Source organism: Nicrophorus vespilloides, unplaced genomic scaffold, assembly GCF_001412225.1.
Source record: "Nicrophorus vespilloides isolate i.1.1-1 unplaced genomic scaffold, Nicve_v1.0, whole genome shotgun sequence".
NCBI classification, from domain to species: domain Eukaryota; kingdom Metazoa; phylum Arthropoda; class Insecta; order Coleoptera; family Silphidae; genus Nicrophorus; species Nicrophorus vespilloides.
This window is the reverse complement of record NW_017098164.1, coordinates 1-23,010: the sequence shown is the minus strand read 5'-3', so window position 1 is coordinate 23,010 and position 23,010 is coordinate 1. Positions and strand designations below refer to the sequence as shown.

The window sequence follows — 23,010 nt, the reverse complement described above, 5'->3', positions numbered from 1 at the left end:
TGGACTTTCCATAACAGTCAACAAGTTTTTTTTTTTTCTGAACAGACATAATCAATAACAAAAAAAAAAACAAATATTTGTATATAGTAATTAACTATCACTTCTATCGCTATTTATATTCGTGAGTAATTAAAGGAAAGTTTGGTGGAGCCGCCTGGAGTAAATACTGGTCGAAGTTGATTGCGTCTCAATATAAATGTGTTTCTTGTTTGTGTACTTCCAGAGCGTCCAATTACAGACAAGGTTACTCCGGCTTACGTAAACGGTAACCTTCTCTCGTCGGAAAACTCAGAATTAGATGCGACATTTTTGACTGAATATTTTAAGCTATTTATAGAAGTTGGGATAACTTGTATACATAATTTAATGAATATAGATTATTCCATTACCACTCGACGTTGCCTGTCCACGATGGATGTTGAAAAGCGATCATGTAATTCAAAATCATACATATAAATAACTATTCTAATTACTTTCTAATCATAATTTATAAAATTAAAACGATATAGTTATTAACTATAACTATAACTATATATAATAACTATATCGTTTTAATTTTATAAATTACTAAATCAGCACAGTTAAATTAATTATAAATGTTTATTGTTCAATGATACAAAGTAAATTATAAACATTTGTTTTTCTACTAGTTTAAATAGTTATGTAATGTATAGTGAGAATACTATTGGAAAGGGTGATCCATATCGTTTATTAAATGCAATATAATAAAACAATTTGAACGAACATCAGGTATTTTTGGGTGATCAATTCAGTTCTGTGATTATCGTTCATTAGACATGATTGGTCTAGGTCAGTGGTCATCAAACTCTATTCTACGTATTTTCTTCAAATATTCCTCGAATAAAAGAATAATGTACATTGTTTTAATAACTGTTTCTTGATGAAATATGTATGTTGGGTGGATGGCAGGCCGAAGAGAGGTGTGTTTTGCGTATTACAAACACGAATCAATTTCAATAAAAGAATCAATGCTGGAAGGGTTGAGAATCCTATAAACTTATGAATGAAACTGTGGAGCGTGGGAGGCGGAGGCGGCGATGACGGTGGCGGCAACGAGCTGTGGAGAGCACGGGCTCTTAGAAAGGAGAGAGACAAACATATCCACACATAATTTGGGCTATTTCCAGGCAGGAAATGTATGTGGAGCGGCGTCGTCTGCGCCGGCGTCGCGACGCTGCTCAACGATCAATACGATCGTCTCCAATTGAATTTCTGCGGACTCGTTTCGGACCAACCAATGATCGCCGTTGTCGCAGTTTCGTATACGCGCCGCTACCGCCCCTCACGCCCCCGCACCCACACTACAACGTTCATTGATAACGTGTGGGCAGATCGGAGTGGGGGCGGCTGTTTCGTACCTATATATATGGGTCATAACTGTTGGGGGCACATTTTCATTTTTACGTCTTGTGCGAAACAACTAAGAACGCTGGTGAACAACTTTCGGAAGTGAAATCCCCGAGACAAATTACTAAACAATATGGTAAGAAAACAATATGGTAATAAATTGTGCTGATTAAGATATTCGATTTTTAAATTTAATAATATCAAAACCAATATTTAAATTTATAATTTCCAAAGATGCAATAACAATATACAATGAATATAAATTTTTCATATAGTTTTAATTATATTTATCTTGAATTATATTGAATTGTTAAATTCAACGAATAAAGATAAAATCAACCTGTTGAGAGAAAGTAGGTCGCGCGGCAATTTTACAATCCATTTATCAAAGGGCTTTGGAAAGCGCGCACAACCTTAATCCGTTAGACCATATTTAAAAAAGGGAACTGTACCCATTATCAAAAGACTGGCAAACACAGAGACACAACAAAGGTATTCTTTGTAATTTCAGATGGCTTTGAAGGTTCTGCAAGCAATTCAAGTATTAATGATAATCTGCGTGCTTTGCGACGCTTATCCAACGATATACGGTACGAAACGCTACGGCCGTGCACCCTCACAACGCAATTCATGGACTTCAACAGGTCAACCTGCTCAAGCTCAGCATTACCAACAAATGCTACCATCTCAAAGATACCCAATGAACTACTATGACCTATACCCATACAACCAGAACTACGACGATTACTATTATCCTCATGAATCTTATTCTTCGTACCCGGTCTACTATCCGAGAACATCGAAATACGAAGTTTATCAAGCCGTACTGCCGTACTATTACGATAGGCCCTTGATGAGATCCGGATTCTATTATGGTTACGACGATGCCGTTAATCCTGTTGACGATTTGGAGGAGGAGATGATCCAAGAAAACGAAAGAGAACAGCGCGAGGACGCTCAACCCATTGGGCACGAAATGTATTACGAGAATGACGACACCAGCAACTACAACGACGTCAACGCCGCATTCCTGCAGAGTCTGATCATGTCGCAGATGTACAAAGACTCGTTAGATTACAACAGAAATTACAAAGACTCATCAGATTACAACAGAAATTACAACAACGACGATGAAGTATACGGAAAGTTGGACGAGTATCCGCCCAACAACAACAACAATAACAGGGAAGATGAAGAAGTCGAGGAGCTGAAGCAATTAGCGAAACCTTATCGCGAGGATAAATTGGCAGAGGAGAGGCAGCGTTGGTTCCAGAGAGGCAACAAGAAACAACGTAAACACAACGATAAGAGAAACTTCGGCAATGTACCATTCACCGATCGCAAGGGCGTTATGACGTCAACGGAATCGACCAGCAGCACTACGACGTTCGCTCCCCCCAAGCGTGACGCAAGAGGACAAAAAGAAGAGGTCCTTTTGAGACCGGCGACTCCCATCAAACACGCATTCACCAAATCCATAAACAATATGATGAAGTCGAACAAGAAGGACCGTCAGAGAACTCCTTCCGTATACGACACCATCAAGCATATGTTGGATATGGAGAAGACCCTCGAAGTAAGTATCACACACCCCGATCGATACGATCCTTTACATCACAATCATAATGATCATCAATAAATCATGAATGGATGGGGGATATTTCGGTTGAACGCATGTTCATATTTGTCATTCATTTATTTCGCGCCCATCCCACAAATCGTTTTCCCCATTCATGGACGCTCAACGCTCTAAAGATAGTGTCAGCTGTTGGAGCGCTGCCAGGAATGTTGGGGTAGGTTATGAGGCGCAGTTATTTGTAAATTATATGTTTGTTTTTCTTTTTTCTGTTGCAGGCGGAGGACGTGAAGCCGACGATGCGTAAACGCATCATCTCCAGCGAGGACAGCTTGACTCATCAGTTGTCTGTACTCAAAAAGCAGAAGTAAGTTATTAGCGGCTGAAGAACATAACATTTAACACACAAAAAAAAATCATCCCTTTCCGGAAGATTACCTAGAGCTCTATGTCATTGATTTTAAGACTGATTGATATATAAATATAGTATTAGCAATTTCTTCTGTATTGCACCACGTATTAGGAAGAACGCGTCGTCACTTCTTTGTTATTTGAATTGTATTTTCGTCAGTGCCGTCTGGAACTATCCATGAAAAAGAGCGGATGGAACCAGATGATGATGCCTGTTGTATATAAGGGAATCAGACACGTGGACGAGACTTAATTTATTAAAATATATATACTAAAGGAAACATATTTATATAGAAGAAGAAAAAATAACATATTAACATAATGTAAATGAAGGCGTTGAAAATTTATAATGAGCATCTTATGGTTAGTCAATCTAATGTCAATTTTGTTACACAATTACAAAAAAAAATATATAATTACGAATATAATAAAATATTTATTATAAATTTGCTTCGCTTTCGTGAGGTAGTTGAGGTTCTTTTCCCCTATAGATCGATGTTTTTAATGTTTAGAGTTACGAGGTTTCTGATAGCGCCTACCTTAACAGATCAAGTACATGTAACAATTTACGTGAATTTCTAGTTGATCTGTCACGGTAGATGTTGCATATCTCTTCAATACTTCATATTTTTAAAGATTGCAGACATTACATCTGTGATACAGAGAAACGAAGGACTGCGCCCAAGTAGTTTGTTTCATTCGAAAAACATGATCTAAACAAGAAAAAATAACGACACGAGTAGCGATCTGAATTTATAAATCAAATTGAATTGTAAATCGCCGTCGTCACTTTTTTTTTTCATTGAAGAAAACAAATCGAAATGAACATGAAAATAAAACATATTTCTGTTTTTGTCATGAATGTTGAAAGAATCCCCGTCGTGATTTGAGAGAAACGAGAGTATTTGTGTTTTGTATCAAGGAGCTGCACTGGGAAAGTACAAAATAAATAAAAAAACAAACAAAACAAAAACGAGATGGAGTAATGTTGCTGTTGTTAATACGGGGAAGTGTGTAGTGAAGGTATTCAACTGACGCTCTTCCATTCAATGCGCTTCATTTTTATTTATTTTTTCAATAAATATATTTAAAATAAGCTACTTAAGGTGGACAAAACAAAACAAAAAATGAGAATGCGTTCGGATATTTTCTAGTGCTTTCTCTTCAATATTTCTTAGTTATTAAACTGATGTGAAAATGACTACAGCAAAACTTGAAATGAAAGCTTGAAATTGAAAAATCTATTTTCAGCTTATAGAGTCGTTATTTTCTTGATAGAGCCGCCTTCATTATTTTTGATATAGACGAATTGAAGACATATATTTTCCTAAAAGAAAAAGTACATTATCTATCTGAATATTCGTTTAACATTAGATCATTATTATCGTCCATTATACTAGAAATGAAATGAAAACTCAGTACCTTAGGAAGACATTAAAACTATTAAGTGAAAAAAAAAAGCAACAACATGAAACTAAGAAATTAACTTATTACATTATATATATATATACATAATATTATATACATTGCTTGTCACGTGTATCTCCTCCTCTTCCTTATTGTTTAACTATGTTATGATCCGTTCGATGCCCACTTTAAACAATGTACATATCCCCTTAATTTTATACCAAATGTATATAACTATATTTTGATATATTGTAGGACTTAGGCTGAAAAACTTTAACTTGTAACATTCCTTCTAGCGCGAGAACGTACGCATTCGGAATGTCATTAATGCTATTACATATATACTATTATTATTATACTTAATTATATGTGTATATAATGTTAAACTATATATGACTGATAAATAAATGTGAGATCAATTAAATTTGCTTTATTTCTATTTTACAATATCCCTATCAAAACTATTTCTAAATATACCGATCTACAAATATGTAAGTATACTAATTTAGATAATACGATTACATCAATCTTTATTCTAATTAATCGTAATGATTATACATTTAACTTATGATTTACAAATGATGATTTATTTTCTATCTTACGTATCTTCATCGCACTTTTTAGAGACTCATCATGCATATCAAATAATTGACAGTTCGTAGATTAATCATTAGAAATATTTGTAAATTGTCAATCCATTTGTTATTACATGAATTAGTAAAAATTTAAAAAAATAAAATAAATTGTCAATTAAATAAACATATGAGTGTATATAAACTTTACGTAAGATGTTGGAAACATTCTTGAATAACACAATCTGGTCACCATTGATTTTGTGAGATAAGGGAAGCCATTTTGAAGTATCTAAATTATTACGTGCTACGAAAATTGCTTTATGCACCAAACTAAATCTCGCAAACCCCACTCGCGTGGGTTAAACAAAATATTGATTATCTTGCACAATACATTTTTTAAAACGTGACCCACGCAATCATAAAGGCCTTGTGTAACATGCAATAAAATATTGTAGAACAACAGCATTACACGCAGAAATTCAATGTGTATATTATTTATTCAATTTATTATTGTAATATGTGAAATAATATAAAGCAAACAATTGCGTTGTTTGCAAATTACACAGGTAGATCTAACTGGGAGAGGAGAGTAGAGTTCATCTAAAGGGCACTGCGGCTGGGAAAATGTCAAGGGTCACAATCTACCAACGGACCTAAATATGTTTGCTACAAAACACAATTACTAGCAGAGCAATCATCAGTTTATTTGAGATTTTCTCTTTAGTTGAATTCAATTTCCTTTCTGTTAAACTAATCAAAGTAATTCATTAGATCATTTTATAGTAGGAAAACATATTTTATTTTAAATATTATAATTGATTACCGGAGTTTTTGGGTGTGGTTTACTTGCACTTTGTCCAATAATAATCATATCAATATTATATTTTATGTATTGTTCGAGAATATAATATTCATAATAATCATAAATAATATATTGATTTAAAATCACTTTTTCACTTAATTAAAAATGTAATAGATCCCGAATGTTGAACAGCCTAGGTCAGTGGTTACCAAACATAATTTCTATTGGAATATTGGAATTTATAATTTCTATATTTAAAAACAAAAAAAACAAACAAACAAACTTTAAATGCGTTTTAAAAACTATAGCTGGTACTTCTACATATAATTATAAAGAAGCCAATCGCATATTAGATATTTTTTTATATAACTAAATTATTCAATTATCACAATCTCATCATTTCAATAAGAAATATTTATTTTTAAATAAGTTTTCAACAAGAATAAATAAAAGTGAATTAAACATGGAAAGTTTAATTCAAATTGTTAATATTCTACAACAGAGTAATAATAATAATCGTTTTAGTGATAGGCATTATAAACTGTATAAAGCTTAGGAAAGGGTAAACATATATAATTGACCCAGTTAGTATTGGGGTCTTTACACCTGCTCTAAGGCTAATAGTCGATAGAGCTTTTTGAAATGTAGGTCACAAGGATGCAACTTGTGCAACACGGAAAACGTTTAGGGGTCGACGAACTAAACTGAAGCCCCAGAGCGTATACCAACAGGAGAGCACCATTAATCGATATCACCGATTCCAGAAAATAAACTAGGTTAAACTTGATTTATTTACGAATGACGCTGCTGCAGCTGCAAATATATTCGCTGAGATATTTATCGGTGTACAATACTTTGACAATACTAGACGAAGCTTTTATCCAAGGAAAATTAACAGGAAATAAAGTTGCTATCCTGAAAACAATAACATATATTCAATGATATTTCAGTGTCTTCTTATCAGTATTTCTTGATAATTTCCCAATTTTCGTGCCCATTTGTCGATTGGTTTGTGGGTCGACCCGAACGATAGAACAAGCAGAATTAATTGTTAGTAACCAACAAAAGCTGCGTGTTGCCGAGTCTACGATGAGAGTTTGGCCAATAAATATTGTTTGAATGTATAAGTCAGTCGTGATTCGTTCTATAACAAACAAATATTTAATGAGAACTTATCCACAAAAAAATATTTGAATTCGAATTCAAGAATACTTATTAACATGAATCCAAAGTTGTTGTCGTCCGTCATTAAGGAAAGATGCCGGCGTCTCTTCCCCACAGAAGACTACATATTACCTACATATTATCTTTTGCAGGCGGAATATTTATTTAGTTATAATTATATAAATATTTTTTATTGTTTCAATAAATATTATTCTTATTAATTATTATATACTTTGCCTAATTCCACTCGCAATTCAACTGAAATAATAAGGATTACACTTCTCCGTTAAAATAGATATCGTGTATTATTTCCTGTATTCATACATCCATAAATATACTGCTTCTTTAGCACACGAAATTAAAAAAAAAACACGATTGAGATCGATCGATGAAATAAAACCAAAGTGCGTCATTTGATAATATAGGAATATTGTTTGAGGTTTTGGTTTACATGGAAAATACATGTATAAATATGTATCCACGCCAACAAGTACGTCGAGACGCGGACGCTTGACGTCAGGACAATTTACATTTAGATTATGTGAATGAACAAGAGCTGATAATTCACAATCAATAAGTAACAGCAACATACTGAATATATATATATATTAGAGAGGACGTGTGGTGTAAGATGCTACGCACATTGACGAAATCTCGGACATGATGTAATCCTAGTATAAAATTAATTTAGTTATGTAAACGTAAATATTATATTATTAACATAAGTAATTTACAATGATCTTATAACTTAACGAATAAATGAATATGCAAGTTTTAAAATAACATAAACAAAAAAAGATAAAGTTGGTTATTATAACAGCAAAAGAAATTAAACTGTGAATTGCCATAAAAGCTATGTTATAAGTAATAGACTAATTCTAATGTATCTAAATTGCGAATATACAAGTTGTTCACCAAAAATTGATATTCTGTAACATGGATATTTTGACAAATGACTTAGCGAAAATAAAATATCAATACAAATAGAAATTAATTAATAATATACATACATACAATTTTTCTAAAATTGTCAATTCTCAAGTAAATTAAAAGAAAAAGGTCGATAGTCCTTATAATTAGTGCAATGGATAATTTGTGTTTCCTTTAATAAAAGTAAATTATTATGTAATTGTATAAACATCATCCTAAGGCAGACTGTAGAGTTAAAATCTTCCAAAATTAAAATCTTAACCATTGTTTGTTGCATATTTTTTTTTATATACAGTCTTATAAATTTCTTAACGACTATTTTCTTACATAGCAATCTACAGTGTAAATATTTACGCTCTATTTCATAATCATGTTATAATGTAACTAAATTACTGAATAGCAGTGTTCAATTTTATTATCACAAGAGTATATTGCTTATCGAATTGTACTATTATACAAAGTATGTCTAAATGTGAACAAATGAAAGCAATTTAATTAGTTGTATAAATATATCAAATATTTATTGAAATCATACGAATAAAAATGAAAGATATAAATTAATGATTATAAATGTAATAATAATAATAAAAAAAAACATAACAATATCAGTTCTTCCTGAAACTCTTTAAAATTGGATAAATATTTTCCAAAGCTTCCTTAATATCATTCCTACTCTTTGCTCCAGTGAAGCACAACTTTCCATTAACAAAAATAACAATTACAAGTCTTGGCTTAACTATCCTATAAATCAATCCTGGAAATAATTCTGGTTCATAACTAAAAAAAAAATATGTACTCAATAAAATGTATATAAAATAATGTATAAATTAGAAAATACCTGCAGAATTGTCCATGCAACTGATGCAAATTCTCCAATTTAATGGGGAATCGTAAATCACATGTAGCTAATAAATTGTGTATCTTAAAATTTGTAAATTTCACCTAAAAAAATATTTTTAATATAAATACATGGTCTATAATTTTTAAACACAATATTACTTTGAAGTTCAACTTCTGCAAAATCCTTGCAAATTTTTTGCAAGCCAGGAATGAATCAGCTTCCGTTCTTGATCCAGTACAGACAATCTTGCCTGTCCTAAAAATCAATGCTGTACACCTTGGATCTCTTATCCTCATAATAACTGCATTGAACCTTGCTGGATTGTATTCTGAATTTCTAGTTCGGAAATTTATGGTCATCAAATTCAATTCACACCCAACATCTATAGTTGCTACACAATTACTAAAAATATACATGCAATTAATTAAGTAACATTTGAAAATATTAAACTACACTTACTTTATATTCAATTGTATGTTCGGGTCTCCTATTGCAGAACCTGGTGTAACAACAGTCATAGAAGCATTGGACAGCAAACTTGCTGGCTGTAATTGAGATGATCAATAAAATTGAAAAAAAAATCATATTCTCTTTTAATTACCTGTGCTGTAGTCTTTGCTGTGCTTGGTGATGGTGTTGACCAATCAGGAACGGGAACAGCTGGAGTAGGCTGTTTTGCAGGGCTTTGCAACACTTTTGCTACACCATCATGTTTGTCCTCCATAGTTATATAATTTTAGCTTCAGTTAATAGTAAGCAGCAGACGTATTATGTGCAAAGCATCGAGTTATTTTCGTTTCATTGAAGAAACTGAACTAAAAGATCAGCTGTCGAACAACATGCCCATATGGCCGGCCATGCCTCTTACTTTTCATGTTTACAGTTCATGACTACTAGAGACATCTTTGATCTGCAATTTGAATACGCTAATTTTTATAATTTTATTTATTTTATCTATAAAATCATTTTATAAATAATTAATATCTTATATTTTCAAGTAATTGCTTAATGCTATATTATGCGCAATTTAGAAATGATATCGTGGTTGCATAACTAAGTCAACATTGGTGTATCTTCTATACTTATATCATGGATTACAGAAATTGAAGAAACATAAATTGCTAAGAGTAATCTTACCAAATAAATGTAATTATAATTATTACACAACATCAAGAGTTTACTTCTGGAGCCAAATATAATCTAGAATACCTTGTATACACGTAAAGATTTTAACAATTAGCATAAAATTTTAATACATATCAAGTAAATCAAATTATTTTAACAATTATTGGAGAGCATCTTATCTGTTTATTCTTGACGTCGTTATTGAATTAGTTGACAAGGACACACACTAAACGATACAAGTGCTCCTCGTCTTCTACTAAATTGTAATACTATAATATTAATAATAACATTAATCGTTAATATTTCAAATACAGTTTACTGAGGTACGTAATACAATACTTATAATAAATAGTTATTTTTGTGGGAACCTTTTTTGTAGAACATATGGTGGTGCTCAACGATCTCCATTGAACATAATAATACAGTTTAGGCGGGAATTTTAAACCATGTCTCAAAGAGGAAAAGTTGTAGAATTGTATAAAATGGTAATAAATATCATCTAATAATACTTCAAACAAGCTCATGCATTTGTTACGAAGTTTTTCACCTCAGTGGCCGTCAACCACAAATTTATGTCTGCTCTATTATAGATACATTTATCTAAATTCTGAGTTGAGAACCAATCCAAACACATTCAGTGTTGTTGCTTCTGCTCACCTTTTCAGTAAACAATATTAACTATACATTTTAAGTAAATAGAAATAATAAATAATAAGAATAAGGTATTTACTTGCATATAAATAAATCCTAATAACTTTATATAATTTGTGAGCAACGTTTTCTTATCTTTGTAATAAAATATAATTTTACTTAAGAATATATACATTTTTGTTAATTTAAACTACCTTAAAGGTAGTACCAAAGGAGGACCTTTGAGCTAATCGCAAAAAAAAAAAGATGGGAAAACAATAATTTGCAACACGATCGTCATCATCAGTTTGTTTTTATTACATTACATAAATAGACATATAATATGATTATAATGTAACATTTTCTTGTTCCAGTTACTACATTTAGGAAAAGATTATCCACATGGCTATGATTACTTTAGAAAGCGATTGCACAGTGCGTTCATGAAGAATCGCGGGGAAACCGATCCGGAAAAGATCGAGAAGATGATATCCCACGGACAATACATCATAAAAGAGTTAGAGGCCTTGTACATGTTAAAGAAATACCGAACACTGAAACGGAGGTATTACAATGAAGATGAGCTTTAATAAAATTGATAAACAATGTAACTATAGTAAAATAAATGTAGATGAGAAAGGGTTTTCATTTTTTTTTAACAGGAGAAGTGATATGATTATTATTTTTATTACTTTCTACATAACAAGAGCAAAAGTTTGCCACGTTTTTATTTAATCTCACAATATAATATATTTATTCATACTTATTGTTCTTTATAACATTTAAAAATTAACTATTTATATTTATTATATATATATATATGTATATATAGATAAAGTGCTATATATATATATATATGAACTATCTTTTTTCTCTAAATATATATATATATATATTTGTTTATAAGCTGTTTATAAACTGAAACTAAATGAAAAATAGTTTACACACATTTTACATTATTCCTATTCCGCCACAAGTTCGTCTATATTGCCATCCTCTTAAAGCTGGGTGCGCAAACTAATTATACAAATCACAAGTTTCCATGTGTCTACTAAACGTAAGAAAGTATTATATAATTTCTTGATAGTGCTGATTTCATTCTTATTGGGCCCATTAGTGTATTTCATCATCATTTTCTTTTTTCGGAGGAGGAGAAGAGAATATATAAACTGGGGGGCGCCATTTTTTTTCTACATTATACACAACATCATCCATTTCCATTACTTTGAACAGTATTTATAGTTATATACACATACAAAGGAAGGAGATAATATCAAAACTGAGTGGTTGAAATAAAAGAGAAAATTATCTTTCATTTCGGAAATTTGATTAAACAATCTTAAAGAATAACAACGTTTAAGGGGCAATTTGTGCTTCGTCACAAAATAATAAGATTCAATTTACTAATTAAACGAACCGTATCCTATGAATAAACTATTGTCATTTATGCTCTAACAATCTAATACTTTTTTTTATAGTCACATAAGTAGATATGATTACTTTTATAATCGTATAAAAAGAATTCGTTTCTTCTCATTAATTTCTCTTTTCTTTTTGCATGGCTTCTTTTGGGGTAAATAATTATAAAGTAAAACCCTGTCTGCGCTTCTATATAACAAATCAGGAAGAAAAGATTTTTTCTCACATATTTACATAAACATTTTTTTTTAAATAACAAAATATATCATAAGCCCGAAATAAATTGGATTGGAAGTCGTTCAGGGGTACACACAGAATTTTAACAAGCCTTACATTTCCATTACTTTTTTTTTTGTTTGGTTCAAGGTAACTACATCACAAACAATAGTGTTAACTTTATAATTATTAATATTACATCGAATTAGCCTGAATGAAATCCAATTATTTATTTATAGTTTAATAAAATATATATATCATACCGATATCGTAGGATGGTACAATCATACACATAATAACCAATATTTTTTTTAGATACTTTTAGAATTATTTTTAAACGAATATAGAGATTACTTGTTTTCTTTCATGCATTTTTTTTGTTTGTTTCGATTAACCAATAACTCCAATAACCTGTAAACGAAGAACAATCCATAAATTGTTTATCGAATAATTGGATTCCACGAAGTGTTTTGCTTTACCTTATAATATTTTTTAAATAACAATGAAGAGATTTTTCTTTTCAAACAGTTCCAATTTAATCCTTGTCTTTCTTCTCACCATCCTCGGGATCCTTCAATGTATGCCACTGAGCTATTGGGCGTCTCGGAGATGCCAGCATGTCAGACCAATGACGTAACTCAGTTCCACTAGCGTTGTATCCTAATACCACTTTTCCAATTGGTTCAGACGTTCCAATTCTGTCGTAATCCACCACCGTTACTTGCAAGTTAACTTTCTATAAAATTAAAAAAAAGAAAACAAAATATTAATATAAAAGTAGGGTTAACCGAACAAGTGTTTGTTGTACTAACATAAAAAATCTTTTGGGAAAGTGTTCGTTACCCGATTTGTCCCTAGTCCAAACTGTTTGTTAATCGATCTTTTTATTTTTTTTGATATTGAATATTTCGAATTCGACGCTACCGTAACATACAAAATATATATAACTTAATTTCAATAGTTCTAAGTTTTATAATTATTTTATATTCAAATTAATTAAATTAAACTTAAATATAAATTATATTGCTATATTTCAAAAGAAGCAAATGTAGTTCAATTTATGAGAAATAATAAATATAGAATTCATTTTAAATAGCAAAATAGATTGTACCTGTATCTGTTCAAATGGTACTTCAAAAGTAAATGATTCATTGTAATAGGGATTCAGAGTGCACTTCTTGATGCTAGTCTTCTTCTTCTTCAGCCGTTTTCCATTCTGCATAAGGGCGATCTTCACGTAAGGATCTTTAACGAAAATAAAATGTATTAGAACAAAAAAAAAATGTTGCGCAAATGTTGAGGTTGTTATTATATTACCAGATAATCCACCGACGTCCATTTTCTTAAGATTTTTGGCTTCCAAGATAACGACGGTAAGTTTTCCTGCGGTCGGTACATAACGCAAAGAGAAGCAAATATCTCCCAACTTGTTTTCCTGCAATATCATAGATCAAAGATGAAGGGCACTGTAGCCGGTACACAGACTCGTGGAGCTTAATCACAGTAATCTGTTGTTTGCGATGCTTAAACACAGGAATATATATATATATTCTCATATGATTACGGGGGTGGCAGGACAACAATCACAAACATATAAAAAAAAACAGGTGATATTCAGTTTGTTCAGCAATAAAATTAAATAAAAACAATCGTGAACAACACGGACACAGTCACAGATTTAGTAAAATTGAAACCCTATTTGCATGCGCAATCAAAGAATAGTGTGGTCAAGCTTGAAGAAGTGTCGGTCTTTTAATAAAGAGGGTCAGGGTAAGAAGACCATAAAATAGAAGGGCAAGGGGTCATACTTTCGATTCAAGGATTCTGAGCTTGAAGGGGGTCGGGGGCACAACACCTAGGAGACAAACACTTAGCGTGGTTATGCCTATGAAGCGGACGACTATATCGTCCCGGAAATCAAAATCTTCGTTCAGTTTGAAAAAAATTTAGGATTCACTTTTTTTTACATACATATTTTTTTCTCGCACTAACTTTCCATCAAAATTCTAAAACACCCAGCTCAAACCAGCTTAATCTAAACACAGTACAGGAAAGTTAAAAAATAATATGTAAAATAATAATAAAATTATAGGAATTTGTATCTAAAATGAACTACGTAGAGGGGTAAGTTATCCATCTGAAATAACCAGAATTAGTAATCAAATACCTTTTCGATGTCTTCGGGTACTTTAGATATATTTGAAATCACAAAGAATCAATAGATGAAAACTAAGAACAATAGTTGTACTGTGCGTTCGAAAAAGAAAAATATCAACGACAACATCAAAAATGTAGTATTTCTAACTAAGGTGCGGAATAATCATGCAACTCACTAACAAATTCGATTTGAAAAACAAACAAACAATATGTTTCCCAAGTATAATAATTTCTTAGATGCCATTGTGATGGAAGTATATAAGTTGTTTCATAGTTGTTGTATTGTTTTGCAGCCAGAATATTTATATATATATACATATACATATATATATATATAAAAACTGTTATATTTTTAAACAGATTGATGCTAACAAAGGAAAACCATGCAAATGCAGGAAAACAGGTAAGATATTTACAAACAAAGTAAACAAACTACGAATTTTAACGAAACTCAATAATTTGTATAATTTCTTTTTTATTTTTTTTTTGGGAGCGAAATGTGTTTAAAAAAAATGTAAATAATAAAAGTAATCTATTTCAATATTATGTGAATTTGTAGAAATACATTGCCGTAGTTGTATGGCTTATATAAAGTAATATTACCTTTGTGTATGTGTGTATGTAAATATTTTTTGTTTAAGTAAGTCTGAAAGTATTGTATGCTAAGGAAACAACTCAACATTAATGATGAGCATTCAATTTTGCGTATGTCTCTGCGTTGTTTCCTTAATGTCATATTCACGGGAAAACACTTAAAATCAATGCCATCTCTCTGATCCGGCATTCCGTTAAGTATTTTCCTCGAATTAAGTATTTGTATGTTATATGAAAATGACGGTCGATACTTACGTGATTTTGATTTGATTGTTTGGAAGCGTCATGCATGCGCGGCCGGCACAACCATAGCACAGCCAAACCAAAGCAGAGCATAGAATTTTTAGGAAAAAGAGAAAAAAACAATTTACGTCAATTACTCAAAGTCGACTCAATCTAACAGTAAGGTAATCAAATATAACAAGTTTATATTTGATGGTGACACGTTATCTTTCCTTTCTGATTTTCAGATTCATATTCATGTATACTAACGGCCAGTTCCATCCTGAAAAACTCGATCGGGTTTTCTGTACTTATTATTAATATTATTATTACAAAGGTAATCTTAGGAAAAACAAAGTAAAACAATTCAAAATGAAGAAAAAAAAACAAGTGTGAAGTATTAACGAACCCTAAAACTGTAAGATTATCTTTGTAAAACGATATCAATTAAAATATGAGATAATTATTTCAACAAAACAAAACAAAAACACTACAATTCATGGTTTATTCAATATATACATACCTAGCACTTGAAATACGTTAAATTGATATTAAGTTAATTAGTTTTGAATAAACCATTGATTTGGTATGCGTGTATATCTACTAGATAAACTCCAAACTCTTTCTAATAATTTAAAATACTAAATTTATGGGAAAATTTAGTCCTTAAAGGTAGTATAGCACCAGCATTTTCTTAAATAATAATTAATAAGGTGCTGTATTGGAATTTAATTACAGTGCAAATGACTTTATATGGTGAGAACTGGGTGTCATATATTCAGTAATTTATCAAACAGTGACTTTAATATATATATCGATACTTTAAATCACCATTCGTTTGATTACTTCATTTGGAGAACCCCAGAGAAAAGTTTATCGAATAGTTATCATTATTGAATTATATGTAATTTGGCAGATTGGGATTGGCTTGAGACTGATTTGGGAGAAATACTCTAATTAATTAGCTCTTCGTCACAACCCGATTAAGCTACATTAGTAATTATAAGGAATACGATGATAGAAGTCAAGTTAGTGAATGACAGATAATTTAAAGAACTATTAAAAATCATATTTTTTTTGATTCTACTAAAAAGTTTAAAGAAATAAAAGATAGCAGAGTAGATAGTGTAAAGTAGTTTTAAATGTATGTTTTGTGTTTCACTATTTGATAAATTTATGAATGTATATTGAAATTCTCGGCAGTGATTTGAGATATTGTAGAAAGTAGAGAAAATATATTGATAATTATGTCTGTATATCACCTGTCCTCCTTCACCCTCGACACTTTGTAGTTCGCGCCATTCCTCGATAGTCTGAGCCAAGTCGACAGTGCATAGAGGCAGTTTCACTTCACCAATTTGGTCGTGTTTTGAGAATCGATCGAAGTCGAAGATAGCGAATACTAGTGTCTTGTTCATTGCATCAGCATATGGAACGCCCTAAAAGATAAATTATTATGAGAAATGAGGCGATAGCAAAGAACAATAAATTACCTTGAAGACAAATGTTTCATTAAAGATGGGACTCAAGGTTTTACGATGGACCTTCGTTTCGAACTTCTTTTTCTTGTCCGGTAAGAGGTATACTTTTACGTACGGATCCGATGTGCCACCCATGTCCAGGGCTGGCAGCTCCTCTGCCTGGATCACAGTCACTGAAAGGCTGTTTTGATTGAAGTCGTACTCCAGCTGCCATTTAACAGGAAAACTAAATTAGAAGGACGCTTTTAAAAGCTTTTAAAAAATTACTTTGTACTGAAGCTTTCCAAGCTTTTGCACTTCAGGTTTCTCTTCCTCCGGTTCTTCGGCATTTTCAGTCAATTCGTCCATATCGGGCTGCACCTAAATAGTATACAATAATTACTATTAATTGCTAGAAACGAGCAATCGATACATTACTTTCTCCTTGTACGAAGAACCTAAGAGTTGAACGGACTTCAAGTCCACACCCTTCATGCCTTTCTTGCCATCCTTTGCCCGACGTTTTCTGAAGCATCGTCTTATGCAGCAAAAGCATATTCCCAGCACGATGACAGCAACACCTAAACATAATACACACACATACAAATTTAGTATAATTGTTATACGATGAGAATATGTGCGGTACGGAACCTATCAAGATGCTAACTAAAGCCCAAGTGGGAATTCCCATTTCTTTTGCAATCTCTTTGGTGATCTTGGTCGCTTTTTCCCCTAAATCCGGTTTCGGTTCGTCCGTCGTCGTCTCATTGAACTTAGCTACGAATAAACGGAAGTGATAACAAGCGCTGCTATAAACCAAATGTAAGTGCAGTACCTATGACGGTTGGTTTTAAAGTTGTGGAGTGCATCCACTGCTTTTTAGTATGATTAAAGATGTTAGTTTGAAGCGGCTCCTGCGGTACTACCTCTGGAGTGGCCAATTCCACTTCGGGCGAAGGTTCGGGAGTACTCTCTTCTACTTCTACAGTCTCCCTCTTCATTATCGATACTAGTGAAGGTGCCATTTTACTGTAAATTGCAAAATTATTAGTTTCCGTTAATAAATATTACAAAAATTCTCTTAAATTCAGTAAATTGCAAATTCATTAGTTTCAGTTAATAAAAATATTACAAGAATTGTATTAAATTCAGTTTTATAATCAATTTAATTAGTTAAGTAATTGACATAACTTCATACTTTTACTAGAAATTATTTAATCATATTAGCAATAAATGTTCTATGTTATATTTTGTATTTTGCACAATTATTGTTAATATTTCAAATATCATACCTGAAAGAACTTATGTAACCTATTTTCTATTGTACAGATTATGTTCAAGGTCTGTTACGTTTCCGGAGATAATTGAAAAACTAGATTGCGTATACTATAGTTTTATCAAAAAAAAATCACTAACAATTATAATTTTATTTAGAAATTTAAGAATTGAATTAACTGATGTTAACAATAAGTATGATAATTATTGAATATACATTGTTATTCGGTAATGAAAACGTTGCCAACTCCTTTGGGAATTTACTACATGCGATAGCGGAAGGAGGTTTCATTTGCGGCGATGAATTCCCTAATCTTCCCAATTTTGTTTGCAAAGTGAAAATCTCGGAGGTTTTGTAAGACGGAGATTTAACAATTACTTAATATCCAAATCCATCATACAAGAATAGTATGTCAGTAGGAAGAAATAGTAAAAATCTATTGTATGTCTGGTTTTGAGATTTAAAAAAAAAATGAATTTAAAAATGTTCTTATAAGCTTCAATGCTAGCTGCAATTAGACAATGGTAATATTTTTTCAGTGAAAATCAAAATCGATATTTTACACTTAAAATACATGATTTTTATTATTTAATTTCATGCTCGTAATAATATTAATGAAATCTAATTTTCTCCATAACTTTATCTGTCAAATAGATCAATGGAATCAAGAAAAATTTAATCTAGATTCACTTACATAACATTATAAATTTTTGTGAAAAATTGTAGGATAAGTGTACATATGTGATGTTGGTGATTTACTGACAAAACATTTGATTTTGAATTTATAAATGTTGCACTCAAAATGTTAATGTTTATTTAAAAATTAAATACTTTTAAAGTTAATGGTAAATTATTGAATCAATGAATCTCACAATCTGTTTGTTGCTCTTTTCCTTTGATTATTGCTATATAACAGTTTATTAATTGATTAATCAAAATATTTACTGTTTTTATAACAAAAAAAAATATAAAGGAAAACTTATCAGATTGCGTGTTAAAATGCGCAATCTCCCTTTTTTATTTTCAGAAATCCATAATTGGAAATGGAATATTCTGATTTTCAGAATTAATTTTACCCTTTTTTTTGCACGATTATACGAATTTCCGTATTGATTCCAAAATATATTTACAATGTTGATTAAAATATTCCGAGAATTAATTTTGTTTGAATGTTCAATAATTGCAATGATAATTTCATTAATTTGAAATGTTTGCATTCCATATGCAATTGAATCAATATATTACAAAACGTGTAAAGAGAATATGCGTGTATGCGATTGTATGTGCACGTTCCGATAACATATTAAGAGAACTGGAAAAGGAAGCTGCGTGAGATTTGAAAATGGGTCAGGGTGGGGTTAAGAATGTAATTTAAATGTCAAACATTTTTCAAAGACAAGGACATCGAAGAAGATCTTTTTTCTTCTTCTACCATAAACAAGGATACAATTATTCCACATCCCTGGTCAATTTCACGATGAATGGGCGGGCGTCCGCAAATCCGGACTGGTCCATTTATAAAATTAATTAATGCGATAACTTTTGCTAGTACCGGAATTACTTTTATCAATGAAGTTGATAACTTTTATTTTGTAGCAAATTGTGAATTGATTTTATCATTATGCGAATGTATAGTGTGAATCTATTATTACAAAGTTGGAATTGTACAGAACGAACACACTTTTTGAACGTTTTATTAAATTTTAAATGCTTTTATTAAATAAATTTCGTGTACAAAATTATGATTACAATAATTAGAGCAATTCGTGCATAATTTACATAACGTAAATTTGGAAGTTGTGCGAACTCTATGAGGTCGTAGTTCAAATCGATATTACTATTGTTTGCGTTTAATTAATACACGCATATTTAAACAATTAAGCAAATAACTTTAATGCTTGGCAAGAGATTGAAATATGATATAATAAAATGATAAATAATAAATACATTGAATGTAGGACAAGATCGATAATTGTGTGAAATCTCTGAGGGGATGGTATCAAATGAAAAGACGCAACGAAACACTTCTTCATTATTGATTTATCTACAATAAAGGCTATACATTTTCATGTCAATGGATTATTTGCAGACATTTCTGCAAAGAACAATGTATCAAATGTAATAGACTTATTGATTAACTAAGTTTATCTGGACAGAACGCCAACGCTTTTTTGTTATATAATCAAGTGAAAGTATACGCAGTATAAACAGCAAAAGTAGCAAAGATGATAAGGAAATAAATAAATAAATAAACAAAGTTCTTACTCACACAATCTATTTTGTTCCAACGATTCTTCTCGTGTGCCTGGACGCTCTCTAGTAGTTTTCCCCAATTCCTGGCTTCAATTCACGAACTTTCCATATTTCTGCAACAACAATGGATCCACCAATAGTACAAGCACCGTATGGTCCTAGGTTTAAGCTAGTCGTCGGCTTTGTCAGCAGTGCGATGGTCGTTGGGGATGACGCCGGGCAAAGGCTGTGGTACTCGCGTAAGATGGCTGGTTTTGGATGAGGCCTCCTGCTGCTGACGATTTAATCGATATCCAACGAGAAGCGTCCAGTACGCAGGCTGGCGTCGGTCTTGGCGTCGAAAACGCGCAGGGCCTTTGATAAGCTTTCCTGCGGCTGCCTCGACAACGCGATTTTATTGAGTAAATCGGCGTTCTTACGTCATCGTTTTCGGCGACGCTTCCGATTTTACTTTTCATTTAATATTTTACCCATTTCATCCTGTGGATGAACACCTAAACTTTTCTTTCCCTTGCAACAAATATCAAGCATCCCAATTACATTGCCAAATTATTATTATTATTATTGCAAAATTCAATACAAAACTTACAGACAAAAATATGTGAAAATGTAAAAAAAAAAAACGCCAAAAATTATTATTACTCGTTGGTCCATTATTTCACTGTTCTATCCTTTACATATTTCCTCTTGAGTGAAAGATTTTTTCTTACATTCATTTTATTTCTATTTGTCAACAATATGTGGATGAATAAAACATGAAACTGTTCAGTTGCAATGAAACAATTGAAAAATGTTTTTATTGAAGAAAATGTTCTGTTTGAAAAAAAAGAAAACAAAGTGTTCAAATATTATAACGCCTTTTAGTTGTTTTGTTAATTTGAAATGTCCAATGCATTGTGCTCGAGAATGCGATATACGATATTAACTGCGTTTAAATGTAAACAATACTGAACTACTTAGATGCCATCCGGTCAGACGGATTCGATTTCAACCATACACAAATGAAATTGAAATGTTTTCTTTTAATGCTATTTTCTTTTCGCCATCTTCCAAGGCCATCACGTTTCATTTACGAAAGCTTCTAATAAATTTAATTCACCTCTAAAGGAATTTGATAATGCTATAGCTAAATTATGTAATAAAGCGAAATTGGGGCTTGTAGGAATGCACGGTGCGGATGTCCGGAATTTCGTCAATTCATCATCAACACCATCTCTAAATTATTTATTATAAAATTAATATTAATAAAATATCTCGTTAAAAATTAAATTTATAAAATTGTATTTCTTGTACAAGTGCAAAATATTAAACGGTTTTATTGCAAGCAAATAATGGAATAATTTACTAAAATTTGTATGTCACGGCATAGTTTATTACAAAAGTTGCGATTCTTTGAATATCATTTATTCAAACATATCATAATACTAAATAGAACATATGAATTATAAAATGTATTAATTAACGTCAAATTAAACGTTACAGTTTATTTGGAACTTGTATATTTAGTAACAGCTTTAGTACCTTCACTAACAGCATGTTTAGCGAGTTCTCCCGGTAGCAAGAGACGCACTGCTGTTTGAATTTCCCTGCTGCTTATGGTGGATCGCTTATTATATTGAGCTAGACGTGATGCCTCGGCAGCAATCCGCTCGAAGATATCGTTAACGAAACTGTTCATTATACTCATTGCCTTGCTGGAAATTCCCGTGTCAGGGTGTACTTGCTTAAGTACTTTGTATATATAAATTAGGTAGCTCTCCTTCCTCTTACGTTTCTTCTTATTATCGTTCTTAGAGATTTTCTTCTGAGCTTTACCAATTTTCTTGCTGGATTTAGGACTTGTTTTTGGTAACATCTGTAAGTAAATTATTGTATATAAATATTGTACAAAAAGTAAACAAAAATAAATACATAATGATAAATGCGAACAAATGAAAACTGAACTGATCCTAGTATGCCATGAAAACAATGTCAACCATTTGAAGTTTGTGTTCGTTATTGAAATATTTAATAAAAAAAAAAAGTAGTAGCAATAGCCGGAAAGACTTCGGTAGTTATATAATACTGGCTAATTAGTAAGAGCATTAAATTATCTATTATTGTTTATTACAAAACTATGTAATATATTTCTTACCTTTTCTTACGTCAATCTGTCAACACTTATAATAAACGCTCTATTTTTATATCGAACTGTTCAATTTTCTATTATAATCTGGTTGTAACTGATCCAATTAATGTGAATTTGTAATGCTTAATAAAAAATTGTATCTAATTTATTTACTTTGTCATGACAACGGATATGAATTGAAAAGTATTGCAAACGTCTCAAATCAAAATATGAGTTTGTTTATGTATGTAATATAAAAAAGAAGAGTACCTTTAAAACATTCTAATTTAATGAATATTTTTTATTAGTCAATATCCCTTTGTATTTTGTTTGAAACGACGTTCTGTTTAGCTGAAGATCTCACTTTTCCAACGCGCCTACATACATCCTTGTATTGTCATCAAGTTGCCTGTTATAAGCTGAAGAACATTTTTTCTCGTTAGGTTAGGTTAGGTTAGGTTAGGTTAGGTTAGGTTA

The 23,010-nt window shown here is 31.4% G+C and overlaps 5 protein-coding genes across 6 annotated transcripts; 2 read left to right on the top strand and 3 right to left on the bottom strand.

Moving 5' to 3' along the window:
- The first annotated feature begins 1,404 nt into the window (after positions 1-1,404).
- LOC108561774 (putative uncharacterized protein DDB_G0292292) lies at positions 1,405-3,650 on the top strand. The gene is made up of 3 exons (XM_017919833.1): positions 1,405-1,504; positions 1,880-2,944; positions 3,223-3,650. Exons 1-3 carry the CDS (start codon positions 1,502-1,504, stop codon positions 3,313-3,315), a joined length of 1,161 nt encoding a protein of 386 aa, XP_017775322.1. The 5' UTR covers positions 1,405-1,501; the 3' UTR covers positions 3,316-3,650.
- Positions 3,651-8,816: 5,166 nt separating this feature from the next.
- LOC108561776 (TATA-box-binding protein) lies at positions 8,817-10,276 on the bottom strand. The gene is made up of 6 exons (XM_017919836.1): positions 10,212-10,276; positions 9,676-9,984; positions 9,534-9,619; positions 9,233-9,476; positions 9,072-9,175; positions 8,817-9,010 (listed from the first exon to the last, which is right to left on the bottom strand). Exons 2-6 carry the CDS (start codon positions 9,796-9,798, stop codon positions 8,839-8,841), a joined length of 729 nt encoding a protein of 242 aa, XP_017775325.1. The 5' UTR covers positions 9,799-9,984; positions 10,212-10,276; the 3' UTR covers positions 8,817-8,838.
- A 132-nt stretch (positions 10,277-10,408) lies between these two features.
- Positions 10,409-11,471, top strand: LOC108561777 (LYR motif-containing protein 5). The gene is made up of 3 exons (XM_017919837.1): positions 10,409-10,522; positions 10,579-10,684; positions 11,204-11,471. Exons 2-3 carry the CDS (start codon positions 10,646-10,648, stop codon positions 11,417-11,419), a joined length of 255 nt encoding a protein of 84 aa, XP_017775326.1. The 5' UTR covers positions 10,409-10,522; positions 10,579-10,645; the 3' UTR covers positions 11,420-11,471.
- A 924-nt stretch (positions 11,472-12,395) lies between these two features.
- Positions 12,396-20,764, bottom strand: LOC108561780 (synaptotagmin 1-like). 2 transcript variants are annotated; one of them, XM_017919840.1, is made up of 11 exons: positions 20,443-20,764; positions 17,733-17,926; positions 17,549-17,674; positions 17,336-17,478; positions 17,186-17,278; positions 16,931-17,125; positions 16,700-16,876; positions 13,782-13,890; positions 13,576-13,709; positions 12,944-13,200; positions 12,396-12,875 (listed from the first exon to the last, which is right to left on the bottom strand). In XM_017919840.1, the coding sequence occupies exons 2-10, from the start codon at positions 17,920-17,922 to the stop codon at positions 13,000-13,002; spliced, it is 1,368 nt and encodes a 455-aa protein (XP_017775329.1). In that variant the 5' UTR covers positions 17,923-17,926; positions 20,443-20,764; the 3' UTR covers positions 12,396-12,875; positions 12,944-12,999. The 2 variants fall into 2 exon arrangements, with proteins under 2 accessions (XP_017775329.1, XP_017775328.1); XM_017919839.1 differs by having other exon boundaries at positions 13,782-13,899; positions 20,443-20,762.
- A 1,145-nt stretch (positions 20,765-21,909) lies between these two features.
- Positions 21,910-22,629, bottom strand: LOC108561779 (histone H2B). Its single transcript, XM_017919838.1, has 2 exons — positions 22,561-22,629; positions 21,910-22,281 (listed from the first exon to the last, which is right to left on the bottom strand). The coding sequence occupies exon 2, from the start codon at positions 22,279-22,281 to the stop codon at positions 21,910-21,912; it is 372 nt and encodes a 123-aa protein (XP_017775327.1). The 5' UTR covers positions 22,561-22,629.
- Positions 22,630-23,010: the final 381 nt, after the last annotated feature.

Coding starts and splice junctions, on each gene's coding strand:
- LOC108561774 (XM_017919833.1), top strand. Junction 2,945..3,222: donor ATATGGAGAAGACCCTCGAA/GTAAGTATCACA, acceptor TTTCTGTTGCAG/GCGGAGGACGTGAAGCCGAC.
- LOC108561776 (XM_017919836.1), bottom strand. CDS start 9,798: ATGGAGGACAAACATGATGGTGTAGCAAAAGTGTTGCAAAGCCCTGCA. Junction 9,620..9,675: donor CAGCAAAGACTACAGCACAG/GTAATTAAAAGA, acceptor TCTCAATTACAG/CCAGCAAGTTTGCTGTCCAA. Junction 9,477..9,533: donor AACATACAATTGAATATAAA/GTAAGTGTAGTT, acceptor GTATATTTTTAG/TAATTGTGTAGCAACTATAG.
- LOC108561777 (XM_017919837.1), top strand. CDS start 10,646: ATGTCTCAAAGAGGAAAAGTTGTAGAATTGTATAAAATG. Junction 10,685..11,203: donor TTGTAGAATTGTATAAAATG/GTAATAAATATC, acceptor TTCTTGTTCCAG/TTACTACATTTAGGAAAAGA.
- LOC108561780 (XM_017919839.1), bottom strand. CDS start 17,922: ATGGCACCTTCACTAGTATCGATAATGAAGAGGGAGACTGTAGAAGTA. Junction 16,877..16,930: donor ATGAAACATTTGTCTTCAAG/GTAATTTATTGT, acceptor TTTATCTTTTAG/GGCGTTCCATATGCTGATGC. Junction 13,201..13,575: donor TACCATTTGAACAGATACAG/GTACAATCTATT, acceptor TTAATTTTATAG/AAAGTTAACTTGCAAGTAAC.
- LOC108561779 (XM_017919838.1), bottom strand. CDS start 22,281: ATGTTACCAAAAACAAGTCCTAAATCCAGCAAGAAAATTGGTAAAGCT.